Source organism: Ailuropoda melanoleuca, chromosome 1 (assembly GCF_002007445.2).
Source record: "Ailuropoda melanoleuca isolate Jingjing chromosome 1, ASM200744v2, whole genome shotgun sequence".
Taxonomy (NCBI): Eukaryota; Metazoa; Chordata; class Mammalia; order Carnivora; family Ursidae; genus Ailuropoda; species Ailuropoda melanoleuca.
In genome coordinates, this window is record NC_048218.1 from 55,796,292 (window position 1) to 55,819,670 (window position 23,379).

The following is a 23,379-nucleotide window of genomic DNA, read 5'->3' on the forward strand; positions in this document are numbered from 1 at the left end:
GCCGAGGGTCAAAAACCAGACATCCTTATCTCCCCAGAGATAAAGATTAAGCATTTCCAAGCCTAGCTGTAAACCAACTCTCTCCTCCATACATACACCCTCACCTCCAAACCTCCTTCCTCCAATTAGGAAGTTAGGTGAGTCAGAAGGGGGAACATAAGGACACATCCATGTCACCTATCTTTGGCCTCTCAGACAACTGACCTTGCATGGGTAATGAACTACAAGTGTATTCCTTATCTTTCCTCCTGCCAAGTTTCCCCAAGTTGGGGACGGTAAATAGGCACACATTACTCAGAGTTCATGCTATAAGATTAGAGCCATTCCCTAGTTTCAACTTTGATGAAGTTTTCTTCTATAAATTCAGTACCTTTTGTTCATTTTGGCTTATTTCAGTGAAGGAGTGGTGGTTACAAATGAATTAATGCTACCATCTTCCCATGGATATTCTAGACAACTTCTTAAATCTGGGATAGGGAAGAAGTTCCAAGGAGAAGCAGCGCTTGCACTGTGGGTATCCAAAGCCCTTGACCATGGTGACAATAGAGTCAGTAGGAGGCACTTGCTCACATCATGTGGAGCTTGACAGGAAGAGCAATTTATAGTTCTAGATTCCAAAAGACCGAAGAACTATCACCACTCATTTCTCCTTGGTGCCCTCTGCACCCCTTACCTGTCCCTCCCCATATGAGGACCCAATATTGATTATCCATACACAATATTTTATAATTAACTGTGCATGTGACTGTTCTCTACTGGTCTGTGAGCTTCTGTGCAGGGAAATTTTTTTTTCCAGTTTTATATTCCCGGTTTCTAGCAGACTACACAGAAAATGGTATAAAAACAATAAATGTTTGAGTCACCATATAACTTGAGTCTAATCTACAAGTTAGTGTCTTGGATTAAGAACCAGAACGACCAGATGGTTCTTTGCATACATCAAGGCTTTCAGATGTTGTGGATCAGGTCTTGCCAAATTTGGGAGTATTCCAGCCTCTGCCTCCCCTACCCTACTTTGGCTCTCTGAAGAGTATTCATCACAAAAAAGTAAGCTAAAGATAGAAAAGAGGACTGAAGGAGACAAATGGAATGACGGTGAAGTCTGCAGGTGGAATTTATTCTTTCTCTAACATTTTTGGGAAGAAATGTGAGGCTTGCTTCCAGGGATTGGCAGTCTTCCAGAAGTGGTTTGTTCCCTACCTCTCTCCTTCAAGGATTCCCTTTACATTGTAGATATTCTTGGAAAAGATGGAACCTTTAGCCTCTCAGTTATGCCTAATCAGTTGGAGTCATCTCTGAGCCAGAATGGGTCATGGGAAAGTGGCCGGAAAAGGGAAAATGATTCTTATGGAGGAGGTGGAAAGTCAAAGAAAATTTTGCCCAGGGTCAGTTTTAGCTACTTAAAATCACCCTATCCCTTCACCCAGCATCTTTGCCACATGTATCAACCCATAGACTGAAGGAATAGGGAATCACTCTTTTGCTTTCTAGAAGGAAATTGCTAGTATTTAAGGTCTCTGCAGTCTGTCCAGGGACACCCCAGTTTGTCCAAGTTTCAGGTTATCAAAGAGGTGATGCCTGTGGTCACCACATTAGGAAATTGTGTTGGAAAGCAAGCATACACCTTGTTGGAGGGATTCCATCAGTGTTTGGGATGCTCAGTCTTTGCTAGCCTGAATGTCCTTGGAAGCTCCAGTCTGGCTATATGGAGATGATAAGGGTTTCTGTGTTAGAGGTGATGAGCCCAGTGGGTCCAGCCACAGCAGTGCACCATGCTGGAAAGAAGTTATTCAATACATTTCCCCATTCCCATAAAAATCTGGAACTGGAATCTGAACTATGAAGTCTGGGTTCTCTATGAATTTAACATTAATTCAACCAGAGGAAACCTCTGAGTTTAGCATCCTGCTCCCTACTGGCCAAGAAAGATTCACAAATACCATGGAGTTAGATGGTAACTTAGATATCTATTCCTATTCTCTCATTTTGTAGATGAGGAACTGTGTCCCAGGGGTAAAATGACTCATCTCAGGTCACACAGGTCAGTCTGTGGCAGAGTAAGGACCAGCTACTTTCCCAAGTCCAGTGGCTATTTTATGACACCCTTGAATTCTATGACACCTGACCCTTTGCCTCTCACTGCCCTAACCTTGTTTCCTGAGTTCTTAATAACATGTACAAAACTAAGAGAAAGTTTGGCTTTGGGAGATTTGCACCAACTTTGAGAGTACTGAAGAGAAGTAGTTAGCATTTAACCTTGCTTCACTTTGTCATGAAGTTAAGAGTACTCCTACCACACCCCACTATCTGTGCCCCCCCCCCAAACCATTAAGTACAGAGCAGCCAAGAAGGAGAAAGGAGGAAAAGAAAGCAATCCTGCAGGGAAAGGGGAGTTAGTGGTGGCAGAAAAACGGACACGGGTTCTTTTCAAGAGGCTTCTCTTTTTCTGGAATTTCCATACATTATTGAATACTGAGATCATCAATTCATGCTCATTGAGCCATCATTCCTCCTAGTCTTGAGTTGTTTTTATCACCAAGACTCTAGAAGTTGAGAAGGTGTGAACTTCAATGTTAACTCTACTCCGGAAAATGAGACCAGCTGGGCTCTACGGATTCCACTGTGTCTGGACTGCCTGCCTCTGCCTCTGAGGCAGGATCTCTCTACCCTGCGATTTCTCCAGTGAAAAACAATTCCTGGAAACTCATGGATGTGAATTCTGACAACCAGCAACTTTGTCCTCCTCAGAGTCTTCCAGATTTCCCTCACTCTGCTGGGTGATTTCTTTCTACATACCATAATTCCATAATAATTCTTGAAAACTGTCTTCTTTGTTGCTGTTGTTTGGAAGGAAACACTTTCATTAAAAAACTAAAAACCAAACAAAGAGAAAATACCCAGATTACAAGTGCCCCGGTCTGTACTCCCAGAAGACAGATTCAGGTGATCTCATTCTCTAATCCTCCCATTTACTGAAACGTACTTTGTGATTTTCCAGGTTATAAGATTTGAGGACATTTACCAATAGCATCTTCCTCTGAATGTCTCAGTCCCTTTGCTGAGCTATTGCTTATTCTACAGCTCTGCAAATGATGATTCAGGGCTTCTTGGCCCACTCACAAGAGGAAAGAGAGTTCAGACACACTGCTAATGATGATTTCAGTGCCAGTGAAAAGTAATCTCAGGTTATGAAAAAGTGTTGTCTTTCTTTGGTTGCAGAAGCTAGAACTTTATTAATCTTATTCTATAAGTAAATTTTCTTTCTTTTTTTTTATTTATTTATTCGACAGAGACAGAGACAGCCAGTGAGAGAGGGAACACAAGCAGGGGAGTGGGAGAGGAAGAAGCAGGCTCATAGCGGAGGAGCCTGATGTGGGGCTCGATCCCATAACTCTGGGATCACGCCCTGAGCCGAAGGAAGACGCTTAACCGCTGTGCCACCCAGGCGCCCCATATAAGTAAATTTTCTATTATTATCTAATTGGTTTCCTTGGGAGATGAAATTCCCTCGTTATTATACTTCCCGAAATTGAGACTCTTTGGGCCCCTTACTTAGAAACCCATTTTTTATTGGCGATTTTAAGCTATCCATCTCCTTGGCAAATATTTAAGAGTAATTACATCATCCTGGTTCTCCCACCTGCACCCTTTGAGCAGCTGGTATAGACTGTTCTAAAAGGTGAGAGGAGGAAAGCTCTTCACCATGGGATGGGGTGGGGGCAGAACCATAATTTACACAATAAGAGAACTGTGTTCCAAAGTCACTTGAACTGTCTGGACCTCAGATGCCTATAAAATAGGTAAGAATGAGGGGCGCCTGAGTGGCACAGCAGTTAAGCATCTGCCTTCGGCTCAGGGCATGATCCTGGCGTTATGCGATCGAGCCCCACATCGGGCTCCTCTGCTATGAGTCTGCTTCTTCCTCTCCCACTCCCCCTGCTTGTGTTCCCTCTCTTGCTGGCTGTCTCTATCGGATAAATAAATAAAAATCTTTAAAAAAAAAAAAGTAAGAATGAATGGTCTTCATGGAGAATGAAGAGCAAAATAAGTGATTTCTCAAGTTTATTGAGCTACAAATTCCACTTTTACAATATAATTATGTATAACAAAGTCCAGAAGATGTAAAGACAAATTTGTGCAAATAGGCACAGATAAGTTAATAGCTAATATTCACATGTGGCTTGAATGCAGTTATTAATATCTATGCTCATTAGAGTTAATAACCAATACCAAGATGATTTGGAGAATTAATTATTAATAAGAGGTGCAAAAAGATAAGCATCCCCATTATTGATAGAGGCAGGCACTGTTAGGATGCTAAATGCCTGGGAATCAGACTGACTTCCTCAGGGCAAGGTCACAGATATTAGTTGTTAAAATTACTTGGTTTTCGTTTGTCGAAAAAAAGGAAAGTAGGAAAGAAGGAAGGGAAAGAGGGAGGGAGGGAGGGAGCATATTTAGTTTGAATCGTCATATCTAAAAAATAAATGCTCTTTTTCAAAGATAAAGATTGCATTTTGCACTCCAGCTACACTTCTATCCATTGTAACTCAATAACATTTACCTCTTAAAACAAAAAGAACCCTTGGATATAATCTCCATCTTTGTAATGTTCTTATATAAAATGCCAGTAGGGTAATAGGTCCATTAATGAGTAAGTACAGGGGTGTCAAGTGTGAGGGGTCAAGGTCTTCTGTGCCAGGAATTCCACAGCACCTGCTAAAACCCTGGAAGTATCTCCTCTGGCTGCAGTATCAGACTCTGGTGATGATTCAGGGATTCCTTTTCCTGGCCCTCTGATCTATCTCTGAAAAGACAAGATAAGAGAAACAGGGCAGGAAATGGCTATGAAAGCAAAGCAGGGTTTGGTGCTTTTCCTGGCTGTGGTGGCCAATATCGTTGGACTCCTGTGGTATCAAGCTTTATGAAAGAAACTCACAATGTAAAGCAGAGCCATCTCAATCATTTTTAGACTGACATTTCTGAAAGTGTTAAGAAGCTGTTTCCTCTGTTACATGTGTTCAGATGTTTTCTGAGAACATCTGTGCTGTGATGTTTAATTTTCTTTAACAATCATAGTTTTACTTACCAGTGAATACTTTTTAAAATGTAAATGAGAGGTATAAACACTTTTATATAAAATTTTGTATTCCAAATAATGTCTATCATAGAAGAAGAGGGAAATATCCATTCAGCACCAGAACCCCTCCAGTTAGAGAAACAAACGATTCCTTTAAACATCTTTATGGTTTAAGGTTTCAATAACAACTCATGAGTTGGCAAAAGTTTGCTATTTATTTAATTTTGGAAGAACACAGAAAGAAAAAGGCAGGGAATGTAGGCGGTGTGGAAAAACTCCTTTCCATAGCTGGCCGCTTGTGGCTTTAACAGCTGCAGGGGAAGCTGGCTGGGGCTAAGGTTACGTATTTCTGTTCAGTAAGGGTATCCATGGTGGTAACTCTCATGGTGACGGTAGTCATCCTGATAACCATCCTGGTACCCTTGGTGGTAGCCATGGTAACCGTAGCCTGCGTACTCATCTTCAGGGCAGCGCATCCCCAGTGACTGCTGAATGGCCATTTCCTGTCTCCGGAGTTGCATCGAATCAATTAAATCATACACAATCACCATGGACCACATTGGGGAAGGGTACCAGGATTTGACATTTCCATCTTTTCCAACTAGAAGCATGGAGAAGTACTCCGGGCTCACTTGAAAATAGTTCCGGATGTCTTTCACCAAATGGGCTGGTATGTCTTCTCTCTCCACAACAGAACTCCCTAGAACAGGTTTAGAAAAGTTGTTAGTGTACTGAAGAGTCACCCCTCAAGCAAACATTGAAATGAGAAGAAATCACTATGAGAATAGAAAAGGACCCATGAGTCCCAATTAAAGAAGATTGCTGGGTTTTTCCACTAGAAATTAAATGTCCCTGGTGTTCTCCAACACCATTAGCGTCAAACTTTGGTATGTGTGATGTCTTTTTAACAGGAATGTTACAAAACATAAGACCAATCCTTTAATTTAATTCTGGCAAGATCAACTTCTTTCAAGTTTGTCACGAATAAAGATTATATTTTTTATATTTCTAAGTTTATTTCCAATTAGCTTAGTTACGGCTTTCCTTTTGGTATTTTTTGTATAACAAAAAACTTATTTCATTTTCAAAGAGGAAAAACACCAATTACGTAAGATGTGGATACATGTATTTAAGCTATTAGGGTCAGTGAAAAGAAAAGGAGAAGGGGGAGGGTGCTGACACTTTCTCTGCCAGGGAGCTTATGCACATTATCTCTTGTGAAGATCTTGATTTTGCAAGGAAGAACTGATTTGCTTTCTGAAAACTTGAGTCACTAGTCACTTTTTTTCAGCTTCCCTGAGCCTTTCTGTATTGATCGTCATGTATTAAAAGGAAATCAGTAAGATATGACCCATGTGCTTCATAAAATTATTGTGGGAATTAAATGAGATGGCACAGATAAAAATGCTTTGTAAATCATAAAGTCCTATGCAGACAAAAAGCATTATTCTAGTTAAGAAAACGTATGCTTTTACTTTTATTGTTACTTATGAATGATTTTATATTAACAACGATATTAGTGATTGCACTCTATTTCCTGCTTGTGCGTACGTGAACACACACACACAGGTGGGGTGAATTCAGTGACTGTGTTCACCTTAGAGGTACACCCACTGCTTGCATAGAGTTTAATATAATTTAATTGAACTTAACAATAGTTCATACTGTTTTAAAATAACAGCACTTTACCATTAATTGGGAACAGTTCTAAAACTCCCCCAACTTCCTCTCCAACCCCTAAAAGTTTCAGAATGGTTATGTGGCGCAGACCTGAAAGAAAAAAGAAAACCATAAAATTGGTAAATCATCTTTTACCTCCAAAGGCTGATATCTGACAATTATAAATCTCTACATTAAAAAGAATATAGAACATAACCTGATTAGGCAAAATAATCCATTTTTTCTATAAAAAGAGTAATTAAATACTTTTAAAACCTTGAAAAAGACCAGTTGTAGATTTAGGATAATAACAGGGTCAGATGTGGTTTTGTTTTGTTTTGTTTGTAGATGGAAATAGAAGAATTTGCTCTTAAACTGTGGTTCTACTAAATAACAAAACAAAAATGAAGCCATCAGAACATTAAAATATCTGGGATGATCTGGGCTGATTCGTGTGCTGAAAAAGTCATGCCTGAGGTTGGAACGGCTTACATGGATGATTCAACTGTCTCTCAGAGAAAAGACAGCAGAACCCATGTAGTGTGATTGTTAAAGGAATAGTTCTGGCTTTCTTGCACAAAAGTTTGTCAGCTTAAAGGGCAGGTTCTTATCACTTTTTTCGAGGATTCAAAGGAGAAGCACTTAAGCAAGCACAGCGTGCTTCCCACCCTCAGCTAAAGTTTCACCAAAGGAGAGAAGGTCATGCCTTGGTGGCTTGTTGGAATTCTTTTGAGGATGAAGTGCACACGAAGGGATTCAGGAGAAAAAACACTGGAGGACAAGGGGGCTGTCAGTTCATCATATCAAGATTTCATGGTGTTTGACAAAACGCCAACCCACGCAGGGTCATACCTTGGGACTAATAATACAAATATCGATGGAGTTTATTGTTCAGAGGAGAAAACTGACAGTTGCCATGGCAGGGGCTGTTTTAAGGAGGGGCTAAAATCCAAGCAAAAGGCTATTCCAAAAAAAAAAAAGAAAGTTTGTGGTCTTTGCTCTTCTCCCAGAGAAGTGAAGCATTCTGTTCTCCATGTTGTTGAGTCATGTTTTCAAAAGGAAAGATCATGAATTTAATTATTCCCGGAAAGTAGGACTTGTTTACATTTCCTGTATATTACAAAAGGGTTTGCTTGCGCTAGTGTGATTTAGGCTCTGTGTGCAGAGATTAAATGGAACACCGCCTAATAACTGTTCCAAAGCTGCCTTTAGAAACTTAACAAGCCATGATTTTATTTATATTCTTATTGTGAAGGGCCATTAACTGCTCTAAGAACTTCTGTCTTATTTAGCAACATTGGTGGCTACAAATAATTTAAAATATCCTTAAAAATACAAAAAAAAACACCCTTATATATTGATATAAAGTCTTATTGACTTTGATAACTATACATAACTTTGAGGACTATACATAAAAACTCACGAACTTTCTAGTTGTTCTTACTCTTATGAGCTTGTTTTCTGCCTGCTTTTGAGTTATTATTTCATGTCTTAAAACTGAAATGTATTTATATTTTACAGATGCTGGGTCATAGTAAAGCCCCACGTTCTGTTAATGCTTTACAAAACGTATACCCTCATCTTTTTATAAATCAAGCACAGTTTTATAACTAATAAATGATTCCTCTTCCTAGTAGAAGTATCAGAATAATGCTGATTCATCTGTGTTCCAGTTAGGAATGGAATTTTTAAAATCTGTGGCTTCTAGCTACTTTTCCCCTCCCCCATGACTGTCAAAATTCTTCCTCTTTAGTGCATTTTAAATGAGATTTCAGTTGTGAATTCCACTTTTGAAACTGTCTCTTGGTTCACCATTGAACTTAGTACTAAGTTTCTATGTACTATGCATTTTCCTTTCTATGTGTCCCTATTCAAAATGATACTTTAGGCCACTAGCATAATAATTTTGGTAAAGAAAGCAAATGTTAGTTTTCAAAACACTGAACAGTTCACTACAAAAAATAAATAATAAACTATGTTTCTCTTTGAACTACTTGTCCTAAAAATAAGATTCTGTTTAACAGATCTTGCTGTCTTTGGTGCCCAATTACAGATCAAAATCCTTTTTAAGGGAATGGCAATATAATACAGTATGCTTCCATTAATATATTAATTCTCAAAGCCATTTCTGTTTTACAAAAGACATTTAATCTATGGAGAAGGACCCAGTGTTTGTAGCTAAGTATTACCTAAGTAAATGATGATATCTGGGTTTTATGTTGTTGAGACAAGTTAAAACAAACAAACAGGAAGGCACGTAATACAGATCACTGAAAGCAAAACAGTAGGTATTTTCAAACACTTCAGTGAAGAACTCCAGAGGGGAGAATATTGAAAAAAAAAACAAAACCCGAAACAAAAAAAATTAAAAAAAGAAAGAAAAACAAAAAAACCCTTCCAGTTGACTAAGGTTCCAGTCTGAAAGAAACTTTATACTCAATACAACTGAGTAAGTGTCTGGGAATCTCCAGTCTGGACTGAGGAGTATTTGGATGATCTAAGCTTCTCTGTTCCATTTTAGAATTGACCAGGAAGAGCGTGGTATGGGAAAACAGGGATGACGAGGCTTCCCACTCACCAAAATTGCAGGCCTGGCCACTGAGGGCCGAGAGCTGCTGTGAATAGGCCCAGTCTTCATCATTAGGGGCAGAGATCACCAGCAACCGCCTTCTCCATCGGAACCTGGAACAAGCAGAAGGCTGCGATTACTGCTTCAAACAATAGAGGCTAGTGTAAAAAATCGGAGTCCCTTTGGCTGTCGGGTTTGCCTGTGCCCAGAATAAAAAACACTGGCCCTTAGAAATATCTCAGAGTTCCTCAAAGCCATGAAGCTGCATTTCCACATTTCTTGCACTTTTTCTGTTATAACTCCACGGTCTGCCTACTGTGGCATTTGCATGAAGCATCACGCATGAGTCTGGCCACCACGATCAGTGGGGTCACCTGGGGAGACACAAAGCTCTCAGACACCATGAAGACTGGCCAAAATGGTATGTTATATTGTAGCCACAGAAATAAGGAACCAGAAGGGAACTGAAGAAAACTCAAGTTCTAATAGAGTTCAGTAGGGCATCGAGGGGGTTAAGAATCGAATGTATGGACAGGGAACAGAGTAGAAAAAGAGAACTAAATTTAAAGTGGGTGACAGTGACAGAGTGACAGTGACAGGAAGAAGGAAAATGGGGAAGTTGTTCAAAGGGTCAAGAAGGATTCCTGGAAAAACTAAGCCCTAGGGGTCTTGGTAGCCGGTGCTTCTTCAGAGGCAAATGTAAGTTCTAAAAGGTAGCCTACCATCATTAGTAAGAACCAACATTATAGAGGCCTCCCGTGATGGGGCTACACCTAGAGCCTAGGACTGTAGCATCTGTGGTAAACCTGTTTCTGCTCCAACACCATAGGGTAGCAGAAAGGGCTTTTGTCTTATAACCTGAGTTCATGTTTTGTCACTGCTAACTTTTTGGGTTCCTTGAGCATGTCACTGAGTTCATCTAAGTCTCTGTTTTTCCTTATCTCTAGAACTGAAAATAGCATCTACTTCGAAGAGGTGATAACACCTAAGAATTAAACAAAAACCCATCAGTGTAAGCTGTCCATGTGATGGCGTAGATATAGATGGTGGCCTGATCTGCGGGCTTCTAGATGTAGAACTTTGCTATAGACAGACCTTGGACATCCGTCTATTATGATGCCGTATGATAAGGGATCCAGTCCTTATGTTTGTGTCGCATTTCGTAGCTCACGTTCATCTTCACGGACAACATTGGAGGTCAGTGCAGGCACAGCCTATTCATCTTACAGATGAAAAAGTGGGGCTTAGAGAAGAGAAGTAATTTGCCTAACTAGTAAATCGAAGAGGTGGTACCAAAAATCGAGTTTCTCTGACTCCCAGGACAATGGTCTCCCTAGTCTATCACCCTCAGAGATCCCGAGGTGTGGCCGACACAGTCGAGTCCCTCAGGAGATAAGAAGGAGAGAAGGAATGCAACCAAGGGCTAACAGTATGGAGTTGTCTCCACTTCCACTTTCACTGGAGGCAGGGTTTTGCTTTCTGCCTTCCGTGCAGACAACTGTGGGGTGTTAGTACACTCGCTGAGCTGGAAGCCAGTTGATTTTATTCATGACTTCTCTCCCTGTGCCCATTCTAGCCTCACAGTGAATGTGAGCATTTTCAACCCCAAAGAAAATGGCCTCCTGGGGGAATAGTGGTTTGGGTGAATGAGAGAAAATGATAGTCTGATGAAATACGACCTCTGAATGGATGCCTGTAGCAAGGCTTGCCAAGAGCTGCTTGCTATGACATTACATTCGCTTCTGCTTCTTTCTCTTCAAGGGGAAAGAAAAACTAAAATCTCCACTGGGGATAGGGAGGTGAAGGTATTCGGCATGGAGGAGGGGAGAGGGGCGTCTGAGACTGTCCAAGATCTCCCGGGAAAGGGAACAGTGACTGCTGTCAGATCACAGACACGGTCTCCTGTACCCTCCCTGCTTCCTTAGGAGGCATGCCAGCCCAGCACCGGCCCCCCAGCCAGCATCCAAACCAGGCAAGCCTTCCTGGCCTCACACAGAGCTGTAGGGTATCCTCGAAGGAGCTATTTTGGGTGAGGTATATTTTGGCTTGTTTACCTGTGTGCACCACTGAATGCTGTCCTGATTGGACAGGGACAGGATCTGAGTCTCTCTGTTGTAGACACAACCAGGCAAAGGTCATTTCCCCTAAGTGATGATTCTTTCTCCCATGGCCCTTTACATTAAGATACAAGGCTCCAGCTGGCAACACTGAAGGAAATCACTTGCATAGGGCTAGCAAGAGATGTCAGTGTGGCCCAGATCCTTGTTTCGGACAAATTGTTCTCCTGTCACTTTAACGTATCAGTAAATAAAAATTCTATGAGCTGTGTGTGTGTTTGCTTCTCTAACTGGCATTCCCAAATTAGTGTGCATTTGCCCACTCTTTGGGGCTTCTGTCTCAGAGAAGCGTAATTATAGCCTGAACCAGATGCGTGTCACTGAAGACCAGACTGGCTTCAGAGTCTGGTCAGCTGAAACCAGGCTGTATAGACTCACCAACAACTCAGCAAATTTGAAGGAAAATTCTGATTGGATACTTATTTATTTATAGAACTGCTATTTAAAAAAAAAAATCTTTTCAGTTCTCTTTGCCTGGGTTTCAATCCTGAGGTGTTTACTAAATCTCTTCCTACCTCTCCCTTCATGACAAAGCTCTCTGACTAGGAGCTGAAAAACTGGTTCTAATACTACCAATAGCCAGTGTTCGTTGATTACTCACTTTGTACTAGGCTGTCGGCCCTCGTTACCTTAATTTTTATATTATTTTATTTTTTAAAAGATTTTACTTACTCATTTGACAGAGAGGTAAGAGAGCCAGAAAGCACAAGTGGGGGGAAGAGCAGAGGGAGAGGGAGAAGCAGGCTCCCCGCCAAGCAGGGGATCAGATAAGGGGCTCTATCCCAGGGCCCTAATATCATGACCTGAGCTGAAGGCAGGAGCTTAATGGACTGAGCCACCCAGGCGCCCCACCCCTCATCATTACCTCTAGTATTGAATTTATCTTTCACAACAATCTTAAGAATATATACACTTATCATCCGCATTTTGCAAATGAGAAAACCAAAACCCGGAGAAGTTAAGTCATCGGCCCAACGTCACACAACAAATACGTGGAGAAACCAGGAATCTAACTCAGGGCTGTCTTACTCATGCCTTTGGGTAATACACGATTCCACTTGAACTTTTAAGATCAATGATAACTATCAGCACGGTGATTTCATGAGTCGTGACCACAAATCATGCACGGCTCTAGGACATCCGAATTATAATCCTCTCCATCCTGAGTATCTACAGCAGGGGCCTGTTCCTGACATAGTACTGAATATTAAAGCCCATAAGGCTCTGATGTTCGAAGGAAAATACATTTATATATCATAGTGCCCTGTCCAGTACAAATGGCTTTAGATGAAAAATGTGCATACAAGTCTTAAAGATATGCCAAATTCGGATCAGTGATCAACAGGAATGAGCGCTGCAAGTTTTGTGTGCGATCAAAATTGAGATCATGTTGGGGCGCCTGGGTGGCGCAGCGGTTAAGTGTCTGCCTTCGCTCAGGGCGTGATCCCCGCGTTATGGGATCGAACCCCGCATCGGGCTCCTCTGCTGGGAGCCTGCTTCTTCCTCTCCCACTCCCCTTGCTTGTGTTCCCTCTCTCGCTGGCTGTCTCTCTCTCTCTGTCAAATAAATAAATAAAATCTTAAAAAAAAAATTGAGATGATGTCAAGCCTTTTCTGTCAAGGTTTGAAACCCATGACACAGTAATTATAAAAAGACAGCCTGCCTGGGGATGGTAAGAAAAATCTCTCAGAATGTCTGTAGCTGCAGGTCTCAGGGCTGGCCCAAATCCTTGGCTATAAATACAACAAAGAACTGGGTGGTAACTGTCTGCTGTCGAGGATGGAAAACCTGAGTTTACAGGGTTGGTTCAGCAGGTAAGCACCTTTTGGTCCTGGAAGATTTAGAACTAAGAGGAGAACGTTTTCAAAGAATCACAGTGATAATAGATATTTCTAAGAAGGATCCTGGTCTTCTTTATATACATAATTTAAGTTCTTGTGAAACTTAAGAGAATTTGGTTTAATAAAATAACAACCTTGAAACTTTAAATTGGAATGTGTAATTGAGTAATTAGCTTAGATGTGTGGTTTTAAGTCGCGTGCAGTTATTGGAACATCTGAGAAAACTTTAGATTCACTGTATTTACAAGATTACTGGATCATTTAAGTACTCAGCAAGGTTTTGTTTGTTCATTTCAAGCAATTCAAAAATACATAATAAATGTAAAATGGCTGTTTGAAATAATAGCATTGTTTAATTATGGAGTTTGTAAGCAAGATCAAATATTGTTCAAAGCCCCTTAAAAGTGATAGCTAAAATTTGCTAGGTTATAAATAGAATAATACGATTTAAAAGCCTAACTTAAACTTTAAGAGAGAGCTACGGTCTTAAATTTATAACTTGAATATATTCAACACTAATTGTGAAAATCAAAAGTGAACTTCTAAAGACTCTTATCTGCCAAAAGAAAGGTACACAGAAGGAATGGAAGGAAGGAAGGAAGGAAGGAAGGAAGGAAGGAAGGAAGGAAGGAAGGAAAAGGAAGAAAAACACCTCAAGGGCAACAGAAAGCTTTTATCATCAATCTTCTAAGTCAGTGCCATCAAGAGGGATGAACTTGGATCAGAAGTTGATGTTTCAGTGCCCCCAAGACTAGACAAAGAGCCATCTGCCCAGTGGGCATGCTCCTTTCATCTTCTTTCCAGATGCTTGCACTGCACTGAAAATTTGAATGAAGGAAGAACCTCAGGTTCCTTTCAGCTCTGAAATCCTGTGGTTTTAGGGATATTTCCCTTTGCTTCAAACTCTGGGCTTCTGGGTCCAAGACTAAAAATAATTCACATTATATTTTCAAAAGGAGTATTAGATAAAAATGTGGACTTTGGGATTCAGATTCTGCTGGGTCCACTGAGTCCTAGAACTGACACTAGCTCAGAGTCGACAGAAAGTTAGTTACTTTTCCCTGTTAGCCTCAGTTGTCCCATCCGCAACACAACAATAGTTACAGTATTCAGATCCTAGGATTGTTGTAAAGATTAAACTCGGGAAGGAAGCAAAAGTGCTTGGCACAGAGGTAAACATACAAAAAGTGATCCCTTGGGGTGCCTGGGTGGCTCAGTTAGGTGTCCAACTCTTGATTTTGGCTCAGGTCATGATCTCGGGGTCATGAGATGGAGCCCCCTCTTGGGCTCTGTGCTGGGCATGGAGCCTGCTTAAGATTCTCTCTCTCTCCCTTTCCCTCTGCCCTTCCCCCGGCTCCCACTCGTGCACTTTAAAAAAAAAAAAGTGATCCCAGCAACTCTGGGGTGTAGTGAAGGCTACTTGATAATATTTTCACATATGGGTAAGATTTTTAAGGCAAGTTAATTAGGAAGCATAGAGAGGTCAACATAGCTAGTAAATTGCAGACCCAAAACTTGGATGAACAATAAGTCCTTTGCTCTTTACACATCATGAGGTTCAGAGAGACCCAAATGTCCTTAATCTAGAGGAATTTGGATGATCCATCCACTTACTAGTCATAGAATTCTTGATTCTCCAACTTACATATGGAGAATATGCTTTATGGACGCAAGTAAGGAAGTTAATAGCTTCCAAGTTAATGAGTCCCCAAGTAAGAGCTTGTCCGTTTCTGGAGCCTCTCAGCCACACAGTACAGCTAGGTGTGGGGGGTGAGGTGGGGAGATGTTACGCTGAGATCTCTGTGCATTTATCTGTTGTGGGTGGAATTTCTGCAGCTTTACACCGTCTAGGGCCCCAAAGGCCCTGTAGAATTTTCATCCAACATGGGGGAGGGGACAGAGAAGGGAGAAAGTGGAGCAATTTTTTAAAATAATCTTGTCTGTGTATTTATTAAAATGTTTCTACAATGGTTTTCAATAAACCCTACTCCCCAGGGAATCAGGGATCTGGGTCAAGAGGATTTCTCCTTTCGAGGTCCTGCAGGGGGCTTTTGTTAGAAGGAAGCAGAAAATCAAGCAGAGTGTTCCAAATCCTGTTTGGAACCAGAGAGGCCTAATAAATAAATACGTAAAATACAAATGCTGTATACAAAGCCCTCTAAATTCGCTGACAGAATAAATGAACTCTCCCAGGTCCGAATTCTTTATTCTGTGCCAAAAACGGAGCAGAAAAGAGAGAAAAGACCTATCCAAAGCCACCAAATCAACATTCAAGCTTGGAGCTGACCCCAGTCAACCTTGCGACCAACCTTCCTTTCTACAGGAAAAGACTAAACCCCCTGGCCAGAGGGCTGTGAAGGAGACAGACTTTCCACCAGGGAAGGTTTGCACACAGGTCTACTTTGTGTTTCCTTGGCCTTTTCATGAGCTCACCCAGAACACCTTCCCACCTGCCTCCTCAGGGACTCCAAAGGTGGGGTACCTGGATAGGAAGTTTTCCAATGATTGCTTCTTGTCTTCCTTGCAAACAATGCCCTCCTTCTTCTGCTTTTCCATGTCTTTGATTCGGGACTGGAATGTATCGATCAAATCGAACACAGACTTCATTGATATAGGCACCTCATAGTATTGCTGTTTAAGATAGAATAGAAAGCATATAGTGTATAAGGGTGTTTCTTCCCTCTGTTCGGAGGAGAGGGCCTGGGAGAATTCAGGAGAGCACTGGAGAAAATCAGAGCCTGCAGGGTTCATTGATTTATAAACTTTCTTCTGCAAAAGTACCTCTGCTGATGTTTTGAGGTTCAGAATCCATGAAACAACGTCCCTTACCTTTTATGAGAATTTCTGAACTGCATACCTTTTATTGGAAAGGGTCCGTGCCTTCCTCATCACACTTATCTTAGGTTCGTTTCCTTATCTCTGGGACTAAACTGGTTCCTGTTCATTACACAACTGGAGAGAAGGTGAGAAATGCTATAACCAACACAGGAATAGAATAACCTGTTCGAGTATCTGACCTGAACTATAAGGATAATTTTCCACCAGAGGGAGGACTGTTCTGTGGTCGTCAGGAATCTACATAAACAGTTTGTGATTCCCAGAGACTGTTTTATTGAGCAAGTGTCACTTAAAATTAGGTCATGTTTCTACACGTATTCTCAGAAAAAAGTTGGACTCCAACTTAAAGATAATGCAATTCAGTTTCCTGGATCATAGCTGTCTGGACTTACAACAACAACCTAAGATGGATTTGAGGGCGGCTGAGCATAGGCAGCATAAACTAGAGAGAAGTCTGGACACAGCTTGGAACTATGCCCCCAGTGGGAATTCAGTAAAGCAGAATGTGAAAGCTAGCAGAGACCTTTGGGCCCATCTAGTTCAGTCCCTCGCATTAGAGGTAGGGCTACACAAGTGAGGAACAGATTAATAAAAAGCCTCTCTCCAGATCTAGAAGAATACTGCAAGCTGGGTCAGCTATTCTGTTAGCCCGGGTGACCTTTTCCCTGATGATTTTCACGTAAGCATGGTATGCTATTGGTGTACCAGAATAGTTAAGATGTGCGGCCTGGAGCCTGCCTGTATAGGTATGAAGGGCAGTGCTAACTGGGCGAACTTCAGCAAGTTCCTTAACCACTCTGGGCCTCTCTTTGTTCTTCTGTGAAATAAAGGTAATACTTGTCATTTATCTCAGAGGTTTGAGATAGGGATTGTAAAGGGTTGAGGTGAGTGCCTGACATGAGAAAAACACAATAAAGTTAGATATTTTTGTTATTATTTTTATAACTATTATTAGTGTTACTACATGGCACAGTTTTTCATGGCTCAGAACTTCTGTCCTCAAGCACAGGAAGAAAAGTATAAAAGAAAGGTATAAAACTCTACTGTCTTGTCCATGTTGGATCAGGAGGTAAACTTCTAGGCCTTACCAGAATAGGTCTATGTTAAATCTGGCTTTTCTGAAGGAAGAAGTCAAATACTCTTCACCTTTTATCCCTTGGGACTGGCACATCATAGCTATTCAACCAGTGTCTGATGAATGTTTGACCCTGAATTTGGTCTGGATCAAACAGCTGGGCCACAGGAGGCCATCCAACTCAGCTCTTTCCATAGACTGCATTTCTAGGCACAAAATCTATAGGGCAACAGGGAATATCTGAACCATTCTAAAACCTTCCCACTATAAAATAATTTGTGCCTATTCATATGTTTAATCGATTCATTGACAAAAAATTCAGAGTTGCTATTCTAAGGACTAGAACTGTATCATCTAAAACAGAAACCCATACCTTGACTCTCAGGTCCACATCTGTGAGCACCATGAAGAAGTCATTATAGGTCATTCCATATTCTTTCCTCAGCTCACTGATGAGATGCTGGTCTACCAAGTCCTCATCATCCACCACACGCATGGGTTTTTCATTATCTTAAGGAAAATGAAATGTGAATAAATATAGGTGCGACAAGACAGAAATAAGGGGGAAGCGAATGGGTGAAGGCTCTGGGTCTCCATCCTGAGTTAATTAGAACAGCGTTCATTAATTGCACACATTCAACTAATATTTTATTTGAATAAAAGTTTCCCAAGTGAATAAGTAAATATAGAAATAAATGAATAAACTGATTTTGAAAGTCAGTCTTGTACAGATGATCAAGCCCCATCTCTGTCTGCCTTGGTCATAGTGAATCAGAAGGAGCAAAGAGAGAGTGAAGGCGTCTGAGTCATCCCTGGAAGAAGACTGCCAATTCTGCCCTGGGAATGAGTCATCACTCCACCTCACCAAGGAGTTTTCAAATTTGTTTTAGTTTTAGTTATTCATCTAGTTGAGTCTAAAATCTGTGTCTTTTCCTCGCTTTTATTAGAGAATCACTTTGGGACTCAGTGAACTATGTCATTGCTATAGAGAAAAATAAGCCTATGTTCAAACTTGGCCACAGGTTCATTTTAGCTCCAAAAATGTAGGGCTCTTCATTATACAAATGTTGTAAGTGAATATAATTTCAAGCCAAGTGGTACTAAATTTATGGGAAGTTTTTAACCATTATGTATTTTTTTTAAACATCAAGCCCTAAAAATAAATTATTATAGTTTGAAATGGTTCTTGAAGATGTCATTAGGTTGATGGGAAGTATGAACATGGCAACTCTTATGTCTCTGGAATCACAACATTTCTGAGATGAAAATGCTACTTCCTTCCCTTATGAATCATAGTATTTCCCTCCACCCCACTAAAATTTTTCTCTGCAAAATAATCCCTTGTACTTAAAAAAATGTGAAAACTTCAAGTTAGCAAATATGTGATAATAGATATATTAGTGAAAAGAGTCTATCAGGTACCATCCACATAGCTACCCAACGAATAATACTGGAGTAGAAACAACCACAGTTTTGCAGATACAGAGGTTACAGAGCTTGCGTACCATAGACCATTGCTCTTTTATGGATTAAAAGGGGATGATAACAATTTAACTATTACTTTGGTTTATTTGATTAGGATCACTGAAGAGTATACAAACAAGGAAACTGATTTCCCCCAAAGCAGATCAAAACTCGAGAAGACTCTATTTTCCTCCCCCAAATTGTGACAGGTCATGGAGGCAGCTCAAAGGCATGGGAGCTGATAGCTTCTATGAGGGCCAAGCACTGTCTGCAAAATGAAAAATGACGTGCTTCATGCGTATGAACTATTTTTAAATGTATATTTTTGCTGCCATTAATTAATTACAAAGTGATGTAAAAGAATTGCCAGATTCATGTTGGTTTTTGTTTAATGTGTCTCATTGAGCAGAAAAAGCAAGTTGCTGAAGAAAATGCATAGAAGACATTATTTTTGGTTCAAAGGAAATAAAACACATCTGCATAGGAATAGACACTGGAGAATGTCCAGAAGGACATCTAGCTGGTGACAATGGCTGCTTCTAGGGAATGGAAAAGGTGAAGTGGAAACTTTCACTGTTTATTCCACACATGTCTATAGTATTTAAAATTTAACAAGTAGCATACTTTGTAATTAATAATAATAATAAGGTAAATCATTAAAAACTGATTTTAAAAATGTTTTTAACAACCGATGATTCTAAAACTTTAAAAACCTGATTTTATCTTGAACCTAGGGATTACCATTTTTAATTTCCAACCTACAGTCATTTTTGCTTTTGTTCATTCAATAAAATATTTGTTGCCAGCGTCCTGAGCTAAGTCTATGCGGGACCCTGAGTTCAGAGATAAGTAACTCAGATGGAGTTCAAGTTCCTAAATTAGAATCAAAATTAGACCATTTTATCTACCTAACAGAGAAAGTTACATAAACCACTGAATGGCTGAAATGGAAGGAAGTTGGAGATTGTAGGAGATTTCAAAGATGGCCTCAATTCATCACCCCTCTCTATACCTAGACTCTTTGCTCAGAAACTGCAGCTCCTCGTTAAGGTGGATAGGTTAAACTGTCCCGCCTCTTGATTCTGAGCTCATCTATACAACTTGCTTTGGCCAATGCTAGTTGATATTAGCATGGGGGACACGGACAGAAGCTAGAATTGGGCCTGTACATTTGGGATTGCTCTTGCCTCTACCATGGCCATGAGAACATGGCCTAGCCATCCACCCTAGCCTTCTGAAGGATGAGTTACACCAAGTTACCCTGGTCTCAGCCCAGATAGGGCCACTCTAGATCAGCCAACACCTGTTAACCCCTAAAGTGTTCAAGCACAACTAATATCAGTAGGACTGCAAATACATGGACCAGCCTCACTGAGGCTCACCAAGCCCAGCCCAGATGACCAGAACCCTACAGACGTGTGACTGAATGGTTAATAATTCTATGCCACTGAAATGTGCGGGTCTTCGTTACAAAGCCTTATTGCGGCAATAGAGAAGTGATACAGACGTTACTTGGCACAACCCAGTCACGTTATTGAGAAATAATACAGGAAACATATGAAGCAGGAACTGAAGCAGATATTGTGGTGTGCTGTCAGATCCCACCTTCAGAAGCAAGACCACTCTGAAGGTTAGCAGCTGACTCCCTCTCCAAAAATCACTCTCCTTAGAAAAAAGCTGCCTTTCCCCCAAGTCACACTCTCATTAGGGGGCAGCCCACATTCAATGGTTGATGAGGTGGGGGGGGGTAAATCTAAAAGATGTCCCCCTTGCCTCGAAGTGGACCACTCTGAAAGGTTGATGGCGCTACAATTAAAATTCCCTCTCTGTTCTCTCATATCCCTCACCTCTCATAAGCATTATTCCTGGGAATACTCCCCATTCACCCCGTGCATGCAAATCTCAGAGTCTGAGGGTCTTTTCCCCAGAGGATAAACCTATCACAGAGCCCACCGGGGAGCAACTTGCTCAAGTTCACAGTACTAGTTACTAACAGAGTGAGGGTTAAGCCTCAGGGAATATGACTTCACTCTTCTCCAGTGTTCCTTCTAGTTTACCAAAATATGTCCCACTCAAGTACAAAGAGGACTTACGACCAAGATTTAAGCCAAACTTTTTTCTAACTGGGATATGGCAAGAAACCAGTTTCATGGTCTGGTTTCACCTTTCAACTGAAATATTTTCTGAAACATTTTGATTCAACATTAAAAATAAAACATTTTATACTTCCAGACTACAGAATATCTAACATCCTAAATGAACGTCTGTGTCAAGGAGGAGAATCTGTCCCCTCCAATGAAAGCACTGATCAATAGTGGCTGCAAGGATGGGCACAACTCTACTGTAAGACAGTGTTCTCCTCTGGCCCAATTCTGAGCAAGGTACGTGCAAGGCCAACTCCCAGCTCCAGCTGCACGCCCTGCCCGAGGCTCTGTTAGGCTCTGCATTCTGTCTCATTCAGGCCTGAGATGGGACTGGGTGAACACGAGGCTCTCCTTAGTCTGGAAATGCAGCATGCATCTGGCAGCTTCTTATTACATTTAGCCAAGTTTTGCCAAAGCTTTCCAGTCCTCATTCGCAGGGCTTAGAAGCAAACATTCTTTAGGACACATCCTATAAACAGTCTACATGGTCTTGATCCAGCTAAAAGGATTCCCAGATCCAGACCCATTTGATGGGATTTGGCTATCCCACACAGCTTGTTCCTGACCCAAGATGACTGAGGAGGGACAGAAGGGAACGTGAACTCTGTCACACTCTGGTGGGGACCTGTCCTGCAAGTGGGGCATTGGCCTGGGTGTCCATCCTTGAAGGACCTCAATTCCAAAACTCAGTGGCCAATATCAGGTTGCAGTAGATTCCTTCATGTATTTGTTCTTCCATGTCTGACTACAGACAGCAATGACTGCAGAAAAATTCAGCTCCAACCACAACTTATTAATCACCAACTGTGTGCCAGGCATTACGTTCAAAGCTTCCATCCATGATGGCTTCTTATCTGTGATATTCACAGTATATCTCCTTCTCCCACCCTGTCCTACCTGAGTTTAGGCGTTCCACCAATGTCCCTGCACCACATCAGCCCCACCCATTGCTTCAGAAGTTTCTTATCTCCTCTAGCATTTTTTCGAAGCATGAGCCACTGTCTACCTTCATCACAACTACCTGAGGCACTTGTTAACATCACAACCCATGAACAAGAGGGGCAGCGGGAAAGGGAGGAAGAATCTCAGGCAGACTCCACGCTGAGCACAGAGCCCAACTCAGGGCTCAATCTCACGAACCTGAGATCATGACCCCACAGAAAACGACAGTCGGATGCTTAACTGACTGCGCCACCCAGGGGTCACAGGAATCTGCATTTTAACAAGTTTTCTGGGTCACTGTTATGCGGTCTAAGGACAGAGAACAAAGACAGGTTAAAATCCAAATCCTAGACATAGCAACCAAGGCCATTTTTGTCCTGGACTCAGCTGACCTTAGCTAGCTGATCTCTGAACTCTTCCAAATATTATGCTCCAGCCTCTATTTTCAGTTTCTAGAAATATGCCTTCTCTTTCTGGAATGCCATCCCTTCCACATGGGAACTAATTACCTGTCAACCTGCCTTTACCTCATCTGTGTACTCACAACACTTTTATACCCTCCTGCAATCATGCTTATCACCTTGTATTGCAACCAGTGCTTATGCACCTATTTTCCCACTAGATACGAACAATTCATCAATAGGGACTGACCTTTGATCATCTTCTAAATCCCTGTAGCCTGGCACACATAAACACTAGGCACAGATTTGGTAATCATGAAATTTCTTCCCTAAGAATGATGTCACGTTAAAAAAAAAAAAAGAGGGTAGTGAGGGATAGAGTAAAGAAGGTGAGCAATTCTGGGTCTTTCTAGAGAACCCACCATCAAACCCTTATACTACCTTTGTCTTGCGAGCCTAAAACACAGCTAGTCTAAGTGTAATTTGAGAAAACTCATCACATAGATTTATTTTCTAAATTTGGGTTTTCACCCAAATAATAATTGCATTAATCGTATTTTTTATTTTCTATATAGTATGGTCTCTTGACATCTTAAAAACCCTTTCTGACTGGGAAGAGACTGCCCCTTCCAAGCCTAGCCAATTCTTGGAGACAGCAAAAGGTCCAGCCTGCAGCAGCTCTCTGAAATGCAAGCCATTGAACTCCATGCCCTACCTCCTCTATCTGGCACATGCACCCCAGGAAACAGTATTCCTCTGCTTTAATCATCCCTGGGTCAGATACCAGGCAACTAGGGACCACTCCTATAGCGCAAAGCCTGCTGAAACCATTCAAACTAACCAATCAGAAACTATTCACCCTGTTCTTCCTTGCCTTTTTCTTGGGAACCCCAATAAAGGCAGTGACCTAGGCTCTCCCTTCCCTGTTTTTGCTTCTGCTTTCTGACCCAACCCTGGCTCCTCTTGTGGCCCTGGGAGGCGTGCTGCCATTTCCTCTCCGGGACCCATGAGCGATAAATTCTATTTTCCTTTGACATTCTGATCTTTTGAGTGTCATTCACTGTGCTGCCTCATTCACCACCATACCTTAATAAACCTTGTCCAGGGGTAACAGGCAACATAGATCAACTGTGTTTACATGGCATTTAAAATATAACTATTCTATTCAAGAAGTCAACACAGGCCAAAGCTATGTAAATCTGAAAGCAAAGACTCCCGCAGAAGTTGAATTGCTTTGATCTCAAGAATA

At 41.3% G+C, this 23,379-nt stretch overlaps 1 protein-coding gene across 1 annotated transcript in view; it reads right to left on the reverse strand.

Annotated features, from left to right (window-relative positions):
- Positions 1–5,276: 5,276 nt before the first annotated feature.
- Positions 5,277–23,379, reverse strand: part of CCDC80 (coiled-coil domain containing 80) — a 34,694-nt gene continuing 16,591 nt past the window's right edge. The window contains exons 4-8 of the mRNA XM_019797606.2: positions 17,553–17,689; positions 15,749–15,897; positions 9,318–9,421; positions 6,770–6,850; positions 5,277–5,780 (exon numbers count right to left, since the gene is read on the reverse strand). Coding sequence (XP_019653165.2) covers positions 5,434–5,780; positions 6,770–6,850; positions 9,318–9,421; positions 15,749–15,897; positions 17,553–17,689 — 818 coding nt within the window. The 3' untranslated portion in view covers positions 5,277–5,433. The remainder of the gene's footprint in view (positions 5,781–6,769; positions 6,851–9,317; positions 9,422–15,748; positions 15,898–17,552; positions 17,690–23,379) is intronic.